Source organism: Neodiprion lecontei, chromosome 7, assembly GCF_021901455.1.
Source record: "Neodiprion lecontei isolate iyNeoLeco1 chromosome 7, iyNeoLeco1.1, whole genome shotgun sequence".
NCBI classification, from domain to species: Eukaryota; Metazoa; Arthropoda; class Insecta; order Hymenoptera; family Diprionidae; genus Neodiprion; species Neodiprion lecontei.
In genome coordinates this window covers 19,332,964-19,354,697 of record NC_060266.1, presented here as the reverse complement: position 1 = coordinate 19,354,697, position 21,734 = coordinate 19,332,964, and the positions used below count along the sequence as shown (strand labels likewise).

Below are 21,734 nucleotides of genomic sequence, written 5' to 3'. Positions count from 1 at the left end.
TGAATATGCTCTTATAAGAACGTTGTACCTTACAATTATGAAGTTTCCGGGGCATTACACGAACAGTTTCGCAAATACAGCCTTTGCAAATTTTCGAAATCGGAAATTTTTAAAATAATGAGAAAATTCTTAAGAAATTCACGTGTGTTTAGAAAAACAACGGATTTATTTTACATGGCAAAAGAAAAACATTCCCAAAAATTTGTCAAATTACGTTATGTTTAGACAGTTTATTGATAACTTTTGGGCATTATTGTTATTAAATTTCATTTTCCTATGGCCTCTATTATGGTTAATTTTTCTATCGATTTTTATCTCATCATAGAGTATTCAGTCAGTTACAGACTAAAACCGTAAAACTATTTTTGTAATATCTCTGCTGCTTTTTCCTCCTACGTAATTCCTCTGCATTTGGTCATACGCTCTTTTTGGTGAGTTTTTTGCTTTTCTAGGGATCCAATAAATCAAGGAGAGAACATACAAATAAATTCTGAGTAGGAAAATTATTTAAAAATAAAAGTAATGATAATAATAGTAATCCTTTATTAATCACAATTGTGCTTGCAATACGTGGGAGAAAGAGTAGAGAAGAGCAGGGGGTTGGCAGTGGTACGTTGAAACACACCTGCATCTGCACAAGGGACAAGGGAAACTGCCAAAAGCCTTGTCCAGGTGTAGCCGGACACGAGTCGAAAGCACCGACCAGCAACGCGGTGCCTGAACGGCGTGGCCCGTTTTAAATTTTATTGCAAGTTGGCGTTCGGAACCTAATCGACAGACCAGGGATTTGAACTTAAGTCCTCCCGCTCCACAGTTACGAAAGCTAGCACTTTAGCCACTGCAGTCGGTAAGTAAGTAAGGCTATCCACTTGGGATTTTTTGTCAAAATTTGGACGATAATGAAAAATGCTGAAAAAAAATCCCTTGATCAATGTAATCTACCAGTACATACGACCTTTTACTCTCGATTGAGGTGTTACTTGATTTCAACGTTTCTGATGATATTTTCATGTTTTAAAAACGATCAACGCAAAATATACACCCTTTCACCTGTTTGAACAGCAAAAGATCGTAAGATGGCGTTTACAACCTAATGCCCTTAGACACGCGATGTATATCTGTGACAAGATTTGGAAACGAAGGCAGGCGGATAAGCAAAGCAGTGTTTATTGAATGGCGTGGAATGTCTGAAGAATATCAAGATCCAGTACAAATAGTTATACATTTCATGAGCATCGAATAGAGTAGCGTAATTTCGAACGTTCTTATTCATACTGTTTCGAGTAACGTAAGCCGGTTTGTGAAATTATTTGTGACGAGGAACGAGAAGGAGAAATCAACACACGCGATTAATTTTACGTAATATACAATGTATATCGATTTATTAAGTGGACTGTATGATTATTGATGTCGATTTATTAAGTGGACTTTATGATTATTGCTCAGGTCGACTAGATGCGAGCCTGCTGATTATCCGTGGGCGACTGACAAAATTAACTCTCCGTTACGGGATCGAAGGTACCGAGAGCGTCGATAGCTTGAAGCGAGCCGAGACAAAAAAAAGGCTTATGTAAACAAAAGAAATTCAAGCGAGATCGTGAACCTTCGACCCGCAAGGGACCAAAATTTTTTTGAAGATATTAGAGATTATATGCTAGAATATTATCAAGTTTGCCGTAACACAAACGTTTTGAGACTACATTACATCGTATTTCACAATAAGCTTTCAAGTACATTTCGAGGGATATTAAGTGCGGAGTCATTCTTGCCTGTCTCATGTCATAGACAGACCAATCTGTAATAGTATTCGAATGGTCCAATAAAATGCAGCTGCTTGTGAAAATGGCGATGCAGATCAATGAATTAGGCGCTTTCACTGATTTCCGATTCTTCCTTGTGATAAACTTTGAATTCTTTCAAGTACGCATTCGGCAGATCGGCGATGTTGAAGTTCGATGGTTTGTCCAGCGGGAATCCTAGCGGCTTGTCCAAAATTTTCTTGTCTCCGAACATCGCAGAATGGAAATGGTACATGCTCTTTTCGGCGTAGGGAGTAACGTGGACGAAGAACTGGAAGGGCACACCCTCCGGGGATCCCTTAGGGATAACCAGGCGCTCCGGATATCTGTAAGGGTACTTGGGAATCTCGTAAATGGTTTCACCCGTGATAGCTCTCTCGATTTCTCGGTAGAACACATCGCTGCTCACTGGGTCGCACCCTACGTATTCAGATTCGGCACTGCTGCGTTTGATTTTGTTGATCCCGAGTTGGACTGAAATTGAACGAAGAGACGATGTAACAGTCATCGAGCTGAAACCCTGTATATATAATCAGCAAATTATACTAACGATCAACGCCCCATGCGTCCAGAAGTATGAACTGGTCGTAGTTCTTGGTGAGATCAATCTCTTCGTGGTTGAAATCATATTTGGGTCCCATGTAGATGCTCAAGTAGCCCTGCATGGCTGCCTTGCTGTTCACAGTGATGTGGTAGGTGTAAGGCTTGTGATTCAACCGGTATTGTCGAGCCTTGATCAAAGTTTTGTCGTCTGCGTTGCGTGCTTTCACCGCAGCCGAGATCAGGTAGTCGACATCATCGAAATACGTCTCAACCTTGTCGACAGCCACTGATTCTATCTTTACGTCGGGGAAGGCCAAGTCTTTGTACGTGTACTTTGGCAGGTATGACACGAATCTGGAAGAAAAGAACATTGATGGCATCTACCCGACAATTGTACGCGCTCTAGCCGAGAATCAGTCTTCTCTAATCTCCAGTCTAAGAAAATCACGCCACTTATTACTAAGTTTCGTGATCAATATTGCGTCGTATTCTGCGTTTGCGCAATTGCTAGCCTGCCAGAAGTGCTCAGTAGAATTATGGATAATGAACACTAACTTTTTGTGGTAGCTCATGATCCTCTTGACAAGACTCCAGTACATCGGGTCCCGTAGGCTCAGGCCGTAGACCTGCATGATGCTCGGTACAACGTCGTATTTGCCACGAGGCGCCGGGCTAAAGCCGAGCACGTCTCTAGCGAGCAGCTCGTAATTGCCGTACAAATCATGGTTGACGGAGTCAGCGTTTCCTTGGATGAGATTACCGAGAACCTCGATACCACTTCGAGTGCGAATAGATTCGAATGTTGCATTTTTGTGAAAGACGAATCCCGAATTGATTGCCGACGCGAAAAGTTGTTCAAGATTGCGAAGCTCCTGTTGAAAAATCAAATGGTAACTCGACGACTGGATCGACAGGTTCAAGTGGAAAATGATTACTGATGGACGTGCATTCAAGTCCAAAATCGGTTACCTTGATCAAGCCGAGCTTATGATTGGGAAGCATGGCGTCGTCGCTTCGGTGAGGGACCAGCAAACCGTTGTGATAGCTCATGCTAGGATGGTAACCGTGCGGGATCGGATAACTCCAGTCGAAATCTTCGATCTCACCCAAGCCGTTACTGAACCGTTCCATGTTGTAGCGGGCAAGTTGGAGCCTCAATGCAAAGAAATATACTTCACCACGTTTTGGGAAGTGTGGTCCAAATTCTCCAGATTTCATCCAGAATGGATGACTAAGTTGAGAGAAGTAATATATTTCATTGGAATATACGTCCTCGGTGAAGTAACGAAGTTTATATTCGTCGGGGGAGCAGCACTCCGAGGACGGGATAGAATCATTATCCGGAATGATAATTGCACCATCGGATGACGCCACGGTCTTGGTGGGATCTGAAAATAGCGAAAATGAACACTGGTTAGTAAAGCCGTATACGTGAGAGACATTCGAGGCCACGTAGAGCTTGAACGAGTGATTGACTGACTCACCGTTGTAGAGTTTCGCATCGTAAGCAGTTCGGATAACTTCGTTCTTGAAGAAGAGATGGGGGTATAACTCGTGGAGAGAAGGAAGTCGGATTCGAAAGGTTTCAGGGTAGCGGATTACGGCGACGCTGAAGGCGTAGACGTACATCCCCTCGTTAACGTGGATTCGAGCCCAAGCGGCGGTCTTGCAGAAGGTATCAAAGTCCTTGGAGTGATAAAGTACCTTGAAAAGAGCTATGGCCTCGTGCAGGTGGTCCGAGTGGAAAATCGAAAAGATTTTTCCACGAGACAGCATCCCGCGCTGATGCAGTGCCAGCAATTCTTTAACGGCATCCTAGGAAAATTATCGCTGTAGTCCGAGGTCCAGAGAAAAACAAGTTGACGTAATTTCTCACCTGATTTGAGTAACAATTCAAGTCCACTCCAATCTTGTATGACTTTCCCAGGGCGTAGAGCTCAGGTTTAAGTTCAGGCTGATCGACGCGCCACAGCAAGTCGAAAACCCTCTGCTGCTTAACGAGGAACTCCTTGCTAGCCTTCGTCATCTTGGAGCAGTCACTGTCGTTGATGACCAAATTCACTTTCGCCCACGTTTTATACTGAGTCTGTCGCATTGTTGTCAGTTGTCTTTGACCTAAAAAATCCATCGTCAAGGTAACCGTTCCAATCCAAAAATTCGCGGAGATGTAAACAATCTATGAGGTCAATTCGTTTTTTGAATTCGTAAAATATTAGATTATCGATTGAAATTCATACTTTTATTATAACCTCGCAACGCGAAAATAGATATGAAGAAGACAAAGACAATCAAGCCGTAATCAAATATTTCCATACATAACGTATGTTTTTGCAGTACGATAGTTATTGTTGCGTGTCGTCAAAGTTTGCAGTTATCGGCGTCGGTCAAAGTTCACGCACAAATTCCTGAGAGTCGTGCAGTTTTTGTACCAGAGATGTTTCATGACCTTGGAGTCAACTGCAATCGTACAATGCGACTAATGTCCTTCGATTCAACGTATTTCACACAACGTTACGCTTCGAAAAAAAAGTTTTTCATCGTGCGTTATAGGTAAAATATTTGAAATGATAACAACATTATCAAAAGTAAATGGGGTACGCTGAAAGTTTAAAAATCGGCGAAAAGATCGCACCTCGAATTGGTATTTGTCGTAGGAAAAGATTTTGAAGAGGACTATAACCTCGTGCCGGTGGTGTCAGTAAATTATCGTATCATTCGAATGTGCGCGCAAACCCAAGATGATTAGAGGATGATTTCTACGTTGGTCGGGTCCAAAACAAAGAAACAGAGCTCCTCACGATTGGTTAGGAGGCCAAAACTTTGCGACCGTGAGAACGAACTGTGATTATGGATATTTCCATTTTTGCAATTGACTTTAATTTCACCGATTCATGCTAGATCTTAGTGCGTAATTAGACGGCACATGCCTGTATAATATAGCGTATAATACAATGTATGTAACGAGTGGTTGTGAAAGTTTAAGAATGATTATCGTGGTTTTTGTGTTCCTGAGGTAGTTATCAGTTATTGGGCAAACACTCCTGAAAATCGGGTCTGAAATGAAAATTTGTGAGCTCCGAAAATCGAAGACAAAAAAGGTCAAACCTTTCAATTTTATTCTAAACAAATTTGGCAATTTTCGGAAAAAAGCTCGAATCAGTCTAGACAACATCTATATCGACGCCATTTCACAGTAATAGTCATTTGCGCGTAGTTCTGATTCGTTAGGATTCACGATTCAAAAGTTACCGATGTGAATCAGAGATGTCTCAGTCATATCTACTTCGTTTATGGTCACCTGACATTCTGGATGAGCTTTTCAACTTTCCGAAGGTCAAAGTGGTAGGCAGCAGCTAGTGAAAATCTATCCTTGATTGTGATCAACAATTCGTAGTATTGATTCGAGCAGTAGAGAAAGTCTGTATCAGTGATTTACAAACAATACAGACACTGAAATAAAATGAGCCGTCGATAGTGTGAAATGAAGCTGATTTATCTGATTTTTGACAACTTTTAAATAATATAAAATGACGCATCGATAGCTGAGAAATATTTCTATTTCTTGATTTTCGAACGGATCTGCGTAGCTCTCAAATAAAATAATTTACTCAATACTCAATTGCGACTATCTCGTGATAACATTACTAAGTAGTATCGACTCGTGAAAAAACAACCTGCAGAAATGAATTGAGAAAACAGAGCTGACGTATAACAACGATCAGACATTGTATTTACAGAATTGACCAATGACTTATGAAGACATGGGATGAGGTGTAATCGGCTGAATATTGTTTTAACCTTTTCGTTAATGAGGTCAATGATTGAGGTAACTTTGAACCTGTTTTAATTTCGGCATGAGATAGGTGATATTAATTTCGTAACATCATTCGGATATGCACATTCCGTAATCACGGAGAAAAGTATTCTTTCAGTTTCGCAAGCTGACCACCAAGAAAGATCTGAAGACGGGATTAAATGAACGATTTAGGCGGAACGAACCGAGCTACTGCAGTTTCCATTAAGGTATAAAAATGCTTTTCGACTCTTACTATTTATCTTGAGGCATGAGACCAATTCTTCAGGGTTAACCCCTTTCCATTTTTGGGGAAAATTTTCGCGATTTCGGAAAGTGCTGGAATAAATTCGTTTCGGCACTATTCCGACGTAATTTTGCGAGAGAAATCGATTGGGCGCAGTCCCAATACGCTGCGATCGACGCATCTGAAGTTACAGCCAAAAAATGAGAACCCGTGTTTTCCACATTTTTCAGCAAGTGCTTTTTCGTCTGTATCTTCTCTCCCGTTGATCCCACGCTCTTTTTGCTGCGTTTTCTGAGTTCCTATGGGTCCGATTAGTCAAGAAAGGGTCATACAAATCGAATCAGAGACCAAAAATTTCGGCCCAAAAATGAAGAAAAAGTAAGGCTAACCCCTTTGCATTGATAGCGAAAATTTTCGCGATTTTGAAGAGTGCTGGCATAAATTCTTTGATGCCCTACTCCGACGTGATCCTGCGAGAGAAATCGATTCGGCGCAGTCCCATCACGCTGCGACCAACGCATCTCAAGTTACAGCCAGAAAATGAGAATCTGTTTTTTCGACATTTTTCAGCTGGTGCTTTTTCGTTCGTAATGTCTCTCCTGTTGATCCCACGTCCTTTTCGCTGCGTCTATCGAGTTTCTGGGGGTCCACTCAGTCAGAGAAGGGTGATAATAATTGAATCCGAGACCACACATTTACGGTCAAAAAATGAAAAAAAAGTAAGGCTAACCCCTTTGCATTTATGGTGAAAATTTTCGCGATTTTGAAAAGTGCTGGAATAAATTCTTTGATGCACCATGCCGACGTCATTTTGGGAGAGAAATCGATTGGGCGCAGTCCCAATACGCTGCGATTATTGTATAAAAAGTTACAGCCAAAAAACGGAAACCTGTATTTTCGACATTTTTCAGCAGGTGCTTTTTCCTTCGCCATTTCTCTCCTGTTGATCCCACGCTCTTTTCGCTGCGTTTTCTGAGTTCCCGAGGGTCCAATTAGTCAGGAAAAGGTCATACAAATCGAATCGGAGACCCAAAATTTTTGGTCGAAAAATGGAGAAAAAGTAAGGCTAACCCCTTTGCATTTTTTGCGAAAATTTTCGCGATTTTCAAAAGTGCTGGAATAAATTCTTTCAAGCACCATGCCGACGTAATTTTGCGAGAGAAATCGATTGGGCGCAGTCCCAATACGCTGCGATCAACGCATCTCAAGTTACAGCCAGAAAACGAAAACCTGTGTTTTCGACATTTTTCAGCTGGTGCATTTTCCTTCGTAATGTCTCTCCTGTTGATCCCACGCACTTTTCGCTGCGTCTATCGAGTTCCTGGGGGTCCAATTAGTCTGAAAAGGGTGACACTGATCGAATCTGAGATCGAGAATTTTCGGCCAAAAAATGTAAAAAAAGTAAGGCTAACCCCTTCGCATTTTTTGCGAAAATTTTCGCGATTTTCAAAAGTGCCGGAATAAATTCATTGTGGCACTATTCCGACGTAATACAGCGAGAGAAATCGATTGGGCGCAGTCCCAATACGCTGCGATGATTGTATAAAAAGTTACAGCCAAAAAACGGAAACCTGTGTTTTCGACATTTTTCAGCAGGTGCTTTTTCCTTCGCCATTTCTCTCCTGATGATCCCACGCTCTTTCCGCTGCGTTTTCTGAGTTCCTGAGGGTCCAATTAGTCAGGAAAAGGTCATACCAATCGAATCGGAGACCCAAAATTTTTGGTCGAAAAATGATGAAAAAGTAAGGCTAACCCCCTTTTTTTTTTTTGATAACGCTGGTAAAAATGCCTTATGCACACCCTGGACCTTCGCGCAAGAAGCTTCAGGGTAGTGTGGGACTCGCACCCACTAAAAAACCAGCGGCCACTCTGGTACGAGTAGGGGGGACTCCCCGGAACCGCGCGAGGCACAACCTCAGGGATCCCCCCGGCACCTTCGCGGCTACGCGCGGACCTTACTTCAACGCCTATCCGGGAGTTGCGCCTCCCGGCTCCGCCCCGCTGCATCCTACGCTCAGTGTCCTCTTGCGAAGGACGACCCTGCCCGCTGGTGGGGCATCTTCTGTTGCCGCTACGACGAGAGCTCCGCTTAACGGAGCTGTCAAGCGAATGGAGACCCCCACTCGGTGTTCGATGTTCGCGATAACGAGCGCCCTGCCCTTGCGGATCCGGGGGAAGATGGATCCGGCGCGACCGTCACATCCGCCGTCCCCGGGCCGGGGGACGAAGAGAGAGAGGCAGAAGAAGAAGAAGAAGAAGAGGGGGCAAGGCCGGAACGACCCTAACGTCACCCTATCGCCTAGCGTCTCACCTATCCTGGCACCAGATTCCAAGTTGCCCTGCACCCCTCCTCTCCCCTCCACCTCCGAACCACGACCCCGACCCAAAGGACCGGGCTGAGGTCGACCGGTGTCCCGTCCCGCAAATCCGTTTGGACCCCTGCCCGTGTAGGTCCGAGCCTACGTCATGCCCACGCTTACACGCGAACCACCCCCATTTCTCCCGCTCAAGCGGGTCGCGCGGTGCACGCTGCGCCGCGTTCGCTGTCGTAACCGCTCCCGCTGTTCCTTGGCCGTCATGACCCGCTCCGCGAAGCTAGCCACCGCCACCCATCCCTCTCTCGACCCTACCATAGCCCTGATCAGGCCAGGCGGTGTCAGATCCTCCCCTACGGCGCGCTTTAGGGCATTCCTCTCGTCTCTCCACGCGGGGCACGCCTCCACCGTGTGGCTCACCGTGTCTTCCTCCAGCCGGCAGTACCAGCAGGTCGGCCTCTCCGTCTTCCCTATTCTATATAAGAAATCCGCGAAGTACCCGTGGCCTGTCAAGACTTGGGTCACACGGAAAGTCATGCTCCCGTGTGCCCTGTCGAACCATCCCGTCCAGTTCGCTAGGATAGCTAACCTCAAACTCTCGCTGGGGAGCCCCGCACTTCCGAGGTCCACCCTCCATTGCTCGCGGGCTACGCGCAGTTCCTCCTCCCTAATCGCTTTGACCATGCTCTGGGACCACGTCCTGGTCGACCGCAGTTCACGCACTCTATGGAATGTGCGCTTGTACGCATCAGCCACTAGATATAGTGGCGGGGTCCTGGCCAGCATCGAAACGGCCACGAAGGAGGCCGTGCGATATGCCGCAACTACTCTTGCGCATATCCTTCTCTGGCACCTCGTAATTACTCGCTGGATGTACTTTGAGGACCTCGCCACATCCCCCCACACCGGAGCGCCGTACATTATTACCGCGAATAGAGTTTGCGCATAAAGCCTACGCCTAGATTCGGATGGCCCCCTCAGGTTTGGCATCAGCCTCGCTAGTGTCCTCGTGACACCCCCTAGCCTAGTCTCCATGGACGCGAAGTGCGCTTTGAACGTCAGGCCGGGATCCAGTCGCACCCCCAGGTACTTCATGGACCCCGACAGTAGCACCCTCTCCGCGCCAACTCTGACGTCTGGGGTGTTTGGTGCTTCCCCCCTTTTCACGCGCCAGAATAGGACAGCTTCCGTCTTGCTCGCCGCCACCGTGAGGCCTAGGCCCGAAATTCGCCGGACTACCCTGGCTACCATCGCATTTGCCAGTGCTACCGCTGTGGATGGATCCCCAGCGGAACTCAAAACCAGCGTGTCATCCGCGTAGCAGACAGTAACACAGTCTGCAACCCCCTCCCCCCGCAGAACCTCGTCGGAAGTCAAGTTCCATAGCAGGGGAAGGCTAACCCCTTTGCATTTTTTGCGAAAATCTTCGCGATTTTCAAAAGTGCCGGAATAAATTCATTGTAGCACTATTCCGACGTAATTCAGCGAGAGAAATCGATTGGGCGCGGTCCCAATACGCTGCGATTATTGTATAGAAAGTTACAGCCAAAAAACGGAAACCAGCGATTTCGACATTTTTCAGCAGGTGCTTTTTCCTTCGCCATTTCTCTCCTGTTAATCCCACGCTCTTTTCGCTGCGTTCTCTGAGTTCCTGAGGGTCCAATTAGTCAGGAAAAGGTCATAACAATCAAATCGGAGACCCAAATTTTTTGGCCGAAAAATGAAGAAAAAGTAAGGCTAACCCCTTTGCATTTTTTGCGAAAATTTTCGCGATTTTCAAAAGTGCCGGAATAAATTCATTGTAGCACTATTCCGACGTAATTCAGCGAGAGAAATCGATTAGGCGCAGTCTCAATACGCTGCGATTATTGTATAAAAAGTTACGGCCAAAAAACGGACACCAGTATTTCCGACATTTTTCAGCAGGTGCTTTTTCCTTCGCCATTTCTCTCCTGTTGATCCCACGCTCTTTTCGCTGCGTTTTCTGAGTTCCTGAGGGTCCAATTAGTCAGGAAAAGGTCATACCAATCGAATCGGAGACCCAAAATTTTTGGTCGAAAAATGAAGAAAAAGTAAGGCTAACCCCTTTGCATTTTTTGCGAAAATCTTCGCGATTTTCAAAAGTGCCGGAATAAATTCATTGTAGCACTATTCCGACGTAATTCAACGAGAGAAATCGATTGGGCGCAGTCCCAATACGCTGCGATTATTGTATAAAAAGTTACAGCCAAAAAACGGAAACCCATGTTTTCGACATTTTTCAGCAGGTGCTTTTTCCTTCGCCATTTCTCTCCTGTTGATCCCACGCTCTTTTCGCTGCGTTTTCTGAGTTTCTGAGGGTCCAATTAGTCAGGAAAGGGTCATACAAATCGGATCGGAGACCCAAAATTTTTGGTCGAAAAATGAAGAAAAAGTAAGGCTAACCCCTTTGCATTTTTTGCGAAAATTTTCGCGATTTTCAAAAGTGCCGGAATAAATTCATTGTAGCACTATTCCGACGTAATTCAGCGAGAGAAATCGATTGGGCGCAGTCCCAATACGCTGCGATTATTGTATGAAAAGTTACAGCCAAAAAACGGAAACCCGTGTTTTCGACATTTTTCAGCAGGTGCTTTTTCCTTCGCCATTTCTCTCCTGTTGATCCCACGCTCTTTTCGCTGCGTTCTCTGAGTTCCTGAGGGTCCAATTAGTCAGGAAAAGGTCATACCAATCGAATCGGAGACCCAAAATTTTTGGTCGAAAAATGAAGAAAAAGTAAGGCTAAAGTAAGGCCCTTTGCATTTTTTGCGAAAATCTTCGCGATTTTCAAGAGTGCCGGAATGAATTCATTGTAGCACCATTCCGACGTAATTCAGCGAGAGAAATCGATTGGGCGCAGTCCCAATACGCTGCGATTATTGTATAAAAAGTTACAGCCAAAAAACGGAAACCTGTGTTTTCGACATTTTTCAGCAGGTGCTTTTCCTTCGCCATTTCTCTCCTGTTGATCCCACGCTCTTTTCGCTGCGTTCTCTGAGTTCCTGAGGGTCCAATTAGTCAGGAAAAGGTCATAACAATCGAATCGGAGACCCAAATTTTTTGGCCGAAAAATGAAGAAAAAGTAAGGCTAACCCCTTTGCATTTTTTGCGAAAATTTTCGCGATTTTCAAAAGTGCCGGAATAAATTCATTGTAGCACTATTCCGACGTAATTCAGCGAGAGAAATCGATTAGGCGCAGTCTCAATACGCTGCGATTATTGTATAAAGAGTTACGGCCAAAAAACGGACACCAGTATTTCCGACATTTTTCAGCAGGTGCTTTTTCCTTCGCCATTTCTCTCCTGTTGATCCCACGCTCTTTTCGCTGCGTTCTCTGAGTTCCTGAGGGTCCAATTAGTCAGGAAAAGGTCATACCAATCGAATCAGAGACCCAAAATTTTTGGTCGAAAAATGAAGAAAAAGTAAGGCTAAAGTAAGGCCCTTTGCATTTTTTGCGAAAATCTTCGCGATTTTCAAGAGTGCCGGAATGAATTCATTGTAGCACCATTCCGACGTAATTCAGCGAGAGAAATCGATTGGGCGCAGTCCCAATACGCTGCGATTATTGTATAAAAAGTTACAGCCAAAAAACGGAAACCCGTGTTTTCGACATTTTTCAGCAGGTGCTTTTTCCTTCGCCATTTCTCTCCTGTTGATCCCACGCTCTTTTCGCTGCGTTTTCTGAGTTTCTGAGGGTCCAATTAGTCAGGAAAGGGTCATACAAATCGAATCGGAAACCCAAAATTTTTGGTCGAAAAATGAAGAAAAAGTAAGGCTAACCCCTTTGCATTTTTTGCGAAAATTTTCGCGATTTTCAAAAGTGCCGGAATAAATTCATTGTAGCACTATTCCGACGTAATTCAGCGAGAGAAATCGATTGGGCGCAGTCCCAATACGCTGCGATTATTGTATGAAAAGTTACAGCCAAAAAACGGAAACCCGTGTTTTCGACATTTTTCAGCAGGTGCTTTTTCCTTCGCCATTTCTCTCCTGTTGATCCCACGCTCTTTTCGCTGCGTTCTCTGAGTTCCTGAGGGTCCAATTAGTCAGGAAAAGGTCATACCAATCGAATCGGAGACCCAAAATTTTTGGTCGAAAAATGAAGAAAAAGTAAGGCTAAAGTAAGGCCCTTTGCATTTTTTGCGAAAATCTTCGCGATTTTCAAGAGTGCCGGAATAAATTCATTGTAGCACCATTCCGACGTAATTCAGCGAGAGAAATCGATTGGGCGCAGTCCCAATACGCTGCGATTATTGTATAAAAAGTTACAGCCAAAAAACGGAAACCTGTGTTTTCGACATTTTTCAGCAGGTGCTTTTCCTTCGCCATTTCTTTCCTGTTGATCCCACGCTCTTTTCGCTGCGTTCTCTGAGTTCCTGAGGGTCCAATTAGTCGGGAAAAGGTCATAACAATCGAATCGGAGACCCAAATTTTTTGGCCGAAAAATGAAGAAAAAGTAAGGCTAACCCTTTTGCATTTTTTGCGAAAATTTTCGCGATTTTCAAAAGTGCCGGAATAAATTCATTGTAGCACTATTCCGACGTAATTCAGCGAGAGAAATCGATTAGGCGCAGTCTCAATACGCTGCGATTATTGTATAAAAAGTTACGGCCAAAAAACGGACACCAGTATTTCCGACATTTTTCAGCAGGTGCTTTTTCCTTCGCCATTTCTCTCCTGTTGATCCCACGCTCTTTTCGCTGCGTTCTCTGAGTTCCTGAGGGTCCAATTAGTCAGGAAAAGGTCATACCAATCGAATCGGAGACCCAAAATTTTTGGTCGAAAAATGAAGAAAAAGTAAGGCTAAAGTAAGGCCCTTTGCATTTTTTGCGAAAATCTTCGCGATTCTCAAGGGTGCCGGAATGAATTCATTGTAGCACCATTCCGACGTAATTCAGCGAGAGAAATCGATTGGGCGCAGTCCCAATACGCTGCGATTATTGTATAAAAAGTTACAGCCAAAAAACGGAAACCTGTGTTTTCGACATTTTTCAGCAGGTGCTTTTCCTTCGCCATTTCTCTCCTGTTGATCCCATGCTCTTTTCGCTGCGTTCTCTGAGTTCCTGAGGGTCCAATTAGTCAGGAAAAGGTCATAACAATCGAATCGGAGACCCAAATTTTTTGGCCGAAAAATGAAGAAAAAGTAAGGCTAACCCCTTTGCATTTTTTGCGAAAATTTTCGCGATTTTCAAAAGTGCCGGAATAAATTCATTGTAGCACTATTCCGACGTAATTCAGCGAGAGAAATCGATTGGGCGCAGTCCCAATACGCTGCGATTATTGTATGAAAAGTTACAGCCAAAAAACGGAAACCCGTGTTTTCGACATTTTTCAGCAGGTGCTTTTTCCTTCGCCATTTCTCTCCTGTTAATCCCACGCTGTTTTCGCTGCGTTCTCTGAGTTCCTGAGGGTCCAATTAGTCAGGAAAAGGTCATAACAATCGAATCGGAGACCCAAATTTTTTGGCCGAAAAATGAAGAAAAAGTAAGGCTAACCCCTTCGCATTTTTTGCGAAAATTTTCGCGATTTTCAAAAGTGCCGGAATAAATTCATTGTAGCACTATTTCGACGTAATTCAGCGAGAGAAATCGATTAGGCGCAGTCTCAATACGCTGCGATTATTGTATAAAAAGTTACGGCCAAAAAACGGACACCAGTATTTCCGACATTTTTCAGCAGGTGCTTTTTCCTTCGCCATTTCTCTCCTGTTGATCCCACGCTCTTTTCGCTGCGTTTTCTGAGTTCCTGAGGGTCCAATTAGTCAGGAAAAGGTCATACCAATCGAATCGGAGACCCAAAATTTTTGGTCGAAAAATGAAGAAAAAGTAAGGCTAACCCCTTTGCATTTTTTGCGAAAATCTTCGCGATTTTCAAAAGTGCCGGAATAAATTCATTGTAGCACTATTCCGACGTAATTCAGCGAGAGAAATCGATTGGGCGCAGTCCCAATACGCTGCGATTATTGTATAAAAAGTTACAGCCAAAAAACGGAAACCCGTGTTTTCGACATTTTTCAGCAGGTGCTTTTTCCTTCGCCATTTCTCTCCTGTTGATCCCACGCTCTTTTCGCTGCGTTTTCTGAGTTTCTGAGGGTCCAATTAGTCAGGAAAGGGTCATACAAATCGAATCGGAGACCCAAAATTTTTGGTCGAAAAATGAAGAAAAAGTAAGGCTAACCCCTTTGCATTTTTTGCGAAAATTTTCGCGATTTTCAAAAGTGCCGGAATAAATTCATTGTAGCACTATTCCGACGTAATTCAGCGAGAGAAATCGATTGGGCGCAGTCCCAATACGCTGCGATTATTGTATGAAAAGTTACAGCCAAAAAACGGAAACCCGTGTTTTCGACATTTTTCAGCAGGTGCTTTTTCCTTCGCCATTTCTCTCCTGTTGATCCCACGCTCTTTTCGCTGCGTTCTCTGAGTTCCTGAGGGTCCAATTAGTCAGGAAAAGGTCATACCAATCGAATCGGAGACCCAAAATTTTTGGTCGAAAAATGAAGGAAAAGTAAGGCTAAAGTAAGGCCCTTTGCATTTTTTGCGAAAATCTTCGCGATTTTCAAGAGTGCCGGAATGAATTCATTGTAGCACCATTCCGACGTAATTCAGCGAGAGAAATCGATTGGGCGCAGTCCCAATACGCTGCGATTATTGTATAAAAAGTTGCAGCCAAAAAACGGAAACCTGTGTTTTCGACATTTTTCAGCAGGTGCTTTTTCCTTCGCCATTTCTCTCCTGTTGATCCCACGCTCTTTTCGCTGCGTTTTCTGAGTTCCTGAGGGTCCAATTAGTCAGGAAAAGGTCATACCAATCGAATCGGAGACCCAAAATTTTTGGTCGAAAAATGAAGAAAAAGTAAGGCTAACCCCTTTGCATTTTTTGCGAAAATCTTCGCGATTTTCAAAAGTGCCGGAATAAATTCATTGTAGCACTATTCCGACGTAATTCAGCGAGAGAAATCGATTAGGCGCAGTCTCAGTACGCTGCGATTATTGTATAAAAAGTTACGGCCAAAAAACGGACACCAGTATTTCCGACATTTTTCAGCAGGTGCTTTTTCCTTCGCCATTTCTCTCCTGTTGATCCCACGCTCTTTTCGCTGCGTTTTCTGAGTTCCTGAGGGTCCAATTAGTCAGGAAAAGGTCATACCAATCGAATTGGAGACCCAAAATTTTTGGTCGAAAAATGAAGAAAAAGTAAGGCTAACCCCTTTGCATTTTTTGCGAAAATCTTCGCGATTGTCAAAAGTGCCGGAATAAATTCATTGTAGCACTATTCCGACGTAATTCAGCGAGAGAAATCGATTGGGCGCAGTCCCAATACGCTGCGATTATTGTATAAAAAGTTACAGCCAAAAAACGGAAACCCGTGTTTTCGACATTTTTCAGCAGGTGCTTTTTCCTTCGCCATTTCTCTCCTGTTGATCCCACGCTCTTTTCGCTGCGTTTTCTGAGTTTCTGAGGGTCCAATTAGTCAGGAAAGGGTCATACAAATCGAATCGGAGACCCAAAATTTTTGGTCGAAAAATGAGGAAAAAGTAAGGCTAACCCCTTTGCATTTTTTGCGAAAATTTTCGCGATTTTCAAAAGTGCCGGAATAAATTCATTGTAGCTCCATTTCGACGTAATTCAGCGAGAGAAATCGATTGGGCGCAGTCCCAATACGCTGCGATTATTGTATGAAAAGTTACAGCCAAAAAACGGAAACCCGTGTTTTCGACATTTTTCAGCAGGTGCTTTCTCCTTCGCCATTTCTCTCCTGTTGATCCCACGCTCTTTTCGCTGCGTTCTCTGAGTTCCTGAGGGTCCAATTAGTCAGGAAAAGGTCATACCAATCGAATCGGAGACCCAAAATTTTTGGTCGAAAAATGAAGAAAAAGTAAGGCTAAAGTAAGGCCCTTTGCATTTTTTGCGAAAATCTTCGCGATTTTCAAGAGTGCCGGAATGAATTCATTGTAGCACCATTCCGACGTAATTCAGCGAGAGAAATCGATTGGGCGCAGTCCCAATACGCTGCGATTATTGTATAAAAAGTTACAGCCAAAAAACGGAAACCTGTGTTTTCGACATTTTTCAGCAGGTGCTTTTCCTTCGCCATTTCTCTCCTGCTGATCCCACGCTCTTTTCGCTGCGTTCTCTGAGTTCCTGAGGGTCCAATTAGTCAGGAAAAGGTCATAACAATCGAATCGGAGACCCAAATTTTTTGGCCGAAAAATGAAGAAAAAGTAAGGCTAACCCCTTTGCATTTTTTGCGAAAATTTTCGCGATTTTCGAAAGTGCCGGAATAAATTCATTGTAGCACTATTCCGACGTAATTCAGCGAGAGAAATCGATTGGGCGCAGTCCCAATACGCTGCGATTATTGTATAAAAAGTTACAGCCAAAAAACGGAAACCCATGTTTTCGACATTTTTCAGCAGGTGCTTTTTCCTTCGCCATTTCTCTCCTGTTGATCCCACGCTCTTTTCGCTGCGTTTTCTGAGTTTCTGAGGGTCCTATTAGTCAGGAAAGGGTCATACAAATCGAATCGGAGACCCAAAATTTTTGGTCGAAAAATGAAGAAAAAGTAAGGCTAACCCCTTTGCATTTTTTGCGAAAATTTTCGCGATTTTCAAAAGTGCCGGAATAAATTCATTGTAGCACTATTCCGACGTAATTCAGCGAGAGAAATCGATTAGGCGCAGTCTCAATACGCTGCGATTATTGTATAAAAAGTTACGGCCAAAAAACGGACACCAGTATTTCCGACATTTTTCAGCAGGTGCTTTTTCCTTCGCCATTTCTCTCCTGTTGATCCCACGCTCTTTTCGCTGCGTTTTCTGAGTTCCTGAGGGTCCAATTAGTCAGGAAAAGGTCATACCAATCGAATCGGAGACCCAAAATTTTTGGTCGAAAAATGAAGAAAAAGTAAGGCTAACCCCTTTGCATTTTTTGCGAAAATCTTCGCGATTTCCAAAAGTGCCGGAATAAATTCATTGTAGCACTATTCCGACGTAATTCAGCGAGAGAAATCGATTGGGCGCAGTCCCAATACGCTGCGATTATTGTATAAAAAGTTACAGCCAAAAAACGGAAACCCGTGTTTTCGACATTTTTCAGCAGGTGCTTTTTCCTTCGCCATTTCTCTCCTGTTGATCCCACGCTCTTTTCGCTGCGTTTTCTGAGTTTCTGAGGGTCCAATTAGTCAGGAAAGGGTCATACAAATCGAATCGGAGACCCAAAATTTTTGGTCGAAAAATGAAGAAAAAGTAAGGCTAACCCCTTTGCATTTTTTGCGAAAATTTTCGCGATTTTCAAAAGTGCCGGAATAAATTCATTGTAGCACTATTCCGACGTAATTCAGCGAGAGAAATCGATTGGGCGCAGTCCCAATACGCTGCGATTATTGTATGAAAAGTTACAGCCAAAAAACGGAAACCCGTGTTTTCGACATTTTTCAGCAGGTGCTTTTTCCTTCGCCATTTCTCTCCTGTTGATCCCACGCTCTTTTCGCTGCGTTCTCTGAGTTCCTGAGGGTCCAATTAGTCAGGAAAAGGTCATACCAATCGAATCGGTGACCCAAAATTTTTGGTCGAAAAATGAAGAAAAAGTAAGGCTAAAGTAAGGCCCTTTGCATTTTTTGCGAAAATCTTCGCGATTTTCAAGAGTGCCGGAATGAATTCATTGTAGCACCATTCCGACGTAATTCAGCGAGAGAAATCGATTGGGCGCAGTCCCAATACGCTGCGATTATTGTATGAAAAGTTACAGCCAAAAAACGGAAACCTGTGTTTTCGACATTTTTCAGCAGGTGCTTTTCCTTCGCCATTTCTCTCCTGTTGATCCCACGCTCTTTTCGCTGCGTTTTCTGAGTTCTTGAGGGTCCAATTAGTCAGGAAAAGGTCATACCAATCGAATCGGAGACCCAAAATTTTTGGTCGAAAAATGAAGAAAAAGTAAGGCTAACCCCTTTGCATTTCTTGCGAAAATCTTCGCGATTTTCTAAAGTGCCGGAATAAATTCATTGTGGCACTATTCCGACGTAATTCAGCCAGAGAAATCGATTGGGCGCAGTCCCAATACGCTGCGATTATTGTATGAAAAGTTACAGCCAAAAAACGGAAACCAGTGTTTTCGACATTTTTCAGCAGGTGCTTTTTCCTTCACCATTTCTCTCCTGTTGATCCCACGCTCTTTTCGCTGCGTTTTCTGAGTTTCTGAGGGTCCAATTAGTCAGGAGATGGTCATACAAATCGAATCGGAGACTCGAATTTTTTGGCCGAAAAATGAAGAAAAAGTAAGGCTAACCCCTTTGCATTTTTTGCGAAAATTTTCGCGATTTTCAAAAGTGCCGGAATAAATTCATCGTAGCACTATTCCGACGTAAGTCAGCGAGAGAAATCGATTGGGCGCAGTCCCAATACGCTGCGATTATTGTATGAAAAGTTACAGCCAAATAACGGAAACCTGTGTTTTCGACATTTTTCAGCAGGTGCTTTTTCCTTCGCCATTTCTCTCCTGTTGATCCCACGCTCTTTTCGCTGCGTTTTCTGAGTTTCTGAGGGTCCAATTAGTCAGGAAAGGGTCATACAAATCGAATCGGAGACCCAAAATTTTTGATCGAAAAATGAAGAAAATTAAGGCTAACCCCTTAGCATTTTTTGCGAAAATTTTCGCGATTTCCAAAAGTGCCGGAATAAATTCATTGTGGCACTATTCCGACGTAATTCAGCGAGTGAAATCGATTGGGCGCAGTCCCAATACGCTGCGATTATTGTATAAAAAGTTACGGCCAAAAAACGGAAACCAGTATTTCCGACATTTTTCAGCAGGTGCTTTTTCCTTCGCCATTTCTCTCCCGTTGATCCCACGCTCTTCTCGCTGCGTTTTCTGAGTTCCTGAGGGTCCAATTAGTCAGGAAAAGGTCATACCAATCGAATCGGAGACCCAAAATTTTTGGTCGAAAAATGAAGAAAAAGTAAGGCTAACCCCTTTGCATTTTTTGCGAAAATTTTCGCGATTTTCAAAAGTGCCGGAATAAATTCATTGTAGCACTATCCGACGTAATTCAGCGAGAGAAATCGATTGGGCCCAGTCCCAATACGCTGCGATTATTGTATGAAAAGTTACAGCCAAAAAACGGAAACCCGTGTTTTCGACATTTTTCAGCAGATGCTTTTTCCTTCGCCATTTCTCTCCTGTTGATCCCACGCTCTTTTCGCTGCGTTTTCTGAGTTTCTGAGGGTCCAATTAGTCAGGAAAAGGTCATACAAATCGAATCGGAGACTCAAATTTTTTGGCCGAAAAATGAAGAAAAAGTAAGGCTAACCCCTTTGCATTTTTTGCGAAAATCTTCGCGATTTTCAAAAGTGCCGGAATAAATTCATTGTGGCACTATTCCGACGTAATTCAGCGAGAGAAATCGATTGGGCGCAGTCTCAATACGCTGCGATTATTGTATAAAAAGTTACAGCCAAAAAACGGAAACCCGTGTTTTCGACATTTTTCAGCAGGTGCTTTTTCCTTCGCCATTTCTCTCCTGTTGATCCCACGCTCTTCTCGCTGCGTTTTCTGAGTTCCTGAGGGTCCAATTAGTCAGGAAAAGGTCATACCAATCGAATCGGAGACCCAAAATTTTTGGTCGAAAAATGAAGAAAAAGTAAGGCTAACCCCTTTGCATTTTTTGCGAAAATTTTCGCGATTTTCAAAAGTGCCGGAATAAATTCATTGTAGCACTATCCGACGTAATTCAGCGAGAGAAATCGATTGGGCGCAGTCTCAATACGCTGCGATTATTGTATAAAAAGTTACAGCCAAAAAACGGAAACCCGTGTTTTCGACATTTTTCAGCAGGTGCTTTTTCCTTCGCCATTTCTCTCCTGTTGATCCCACGCTCTTTTCGCTGCGTTTTCTGAGTTTCTGAGGGTCCAATTAGTCAGGAAAGGGTCATACAAATCGAATCGGAGACCCAAAATTTTTGGTCGAAAAATGAAGAAAAAGTAAGGCTAACCCCTTTGCATTTTTTGCGAAAATTTTCGCGATTTTCAAAAGTGCCGGAATAAATTCATTGTAGCACTATTCCGACGTAATTCAGCGAGAGAAATCGATTGGGCGCAGTCCCAATACGCTGCGATTATTGTATGAAAAGTTACAGCCAAAAAACGGAAACCTGTGTTTTCGACATTTTTCAGCAGGTGCTTTTCCTTCGCCATTTCTCTCCTGTTGATCCCACGCTCTTTTCGCTGCGTTTTCTGAGTTCTTGAGGGTCCAATTAGTCAGGAAAAGGTCATACCAATCGAATCGGAGACCCAAAATTTTTGGTCGAAAAATGAAGAAAAAGTAAGGCTAACCCCTTTGCATTTCTTGCGAAAATCTTCGCGATTTTCTAAAGTGCCGGAATAAATTCATTGTGGCACTATTCCGACGTAATTCAGCCAGAGAAATCGATTGGGCGCAGTCCCAATACGCTGCGATTATTGTATGAAAAGTTACAGCCAAAAAACGGAAACCAGTGTTTTCGACATTTTTCAGCAGGTGCTTTTTCCTTCACCATTTCTCTCCTGTTGATCCCACGCTCTTTTCGCTGCGTTTTCTGAGTTTCTGAGGGTCCAATTAGTCAGGAGAAGGTCATACAAATCGAATCGGAGACTCGAATTTTTTGGCCGAAAAATGAAGAAAAAGTAAGGCTAACCCCTTTGCATTTTTTGCGAAAATTTTCGCGATTTTCAAAAGTGCCGGAATAAATTCATCGTAGCACTATTCCGACGTAAGTCAGCGAGAGAAATCGATTGGGCGCAGTCCCAATACGCTGCGATTATTGTATGAAAAGTTACAGCCAAATAACGGAAACCTGTGTTTTCGACATTTTTCAGCAGGTGCTTTTTCCTTCGCCATTTCTCTCCTGTTGATCCCACGCTCTTTTCGCTGCGTTTTCTGAGTTTCTGAGGGTCCAATTAGTCAGGAAAGGGTCATACAAATCGAATCGGAGACCCAAAATTTTTGATCGAAAAATGAAGAAAATTAAGGCTAACCCCTTAGCAT

The 21,734-nt window shown here is 43.6% G+C and overlaps 1 protein-coding gene across 1 annotated transcript; it reads right to left on the bottom strand.

Annotated features, from left to right (window-relative positions):
- Positions 1–1,349: 1,349 nt before the first annotated feature.
- Positions 1,350–4,392, bottom strand: LOC107219058 (arylphorin subunit alpha). Its single transcript, XM_046745206.1, has 6 exons — positions 4,219–4,392; positions 3,827–4,157; positions 3,312–3,730; positions 2,898–3,214; positions 2,350–2,696; positions 1,350–2,273 (listed from the first exon to the last, which is right to left on the bottom strand). The coding sequence occupies exons 1-6, from the start codon at positions 4,366–4,368 to the stop codon at positions 1,864–1,866; spliced, it is 1,974 nt and encodes a 657-aa protein (XP_046601162.1). The 5' UTR covers positions 4,369–4,392; the 3' UTR covers positions 1,350–1,863.
- Between the last annotated feature and the right edge of the window lie 17,342 nt (positions 4,393–21,734).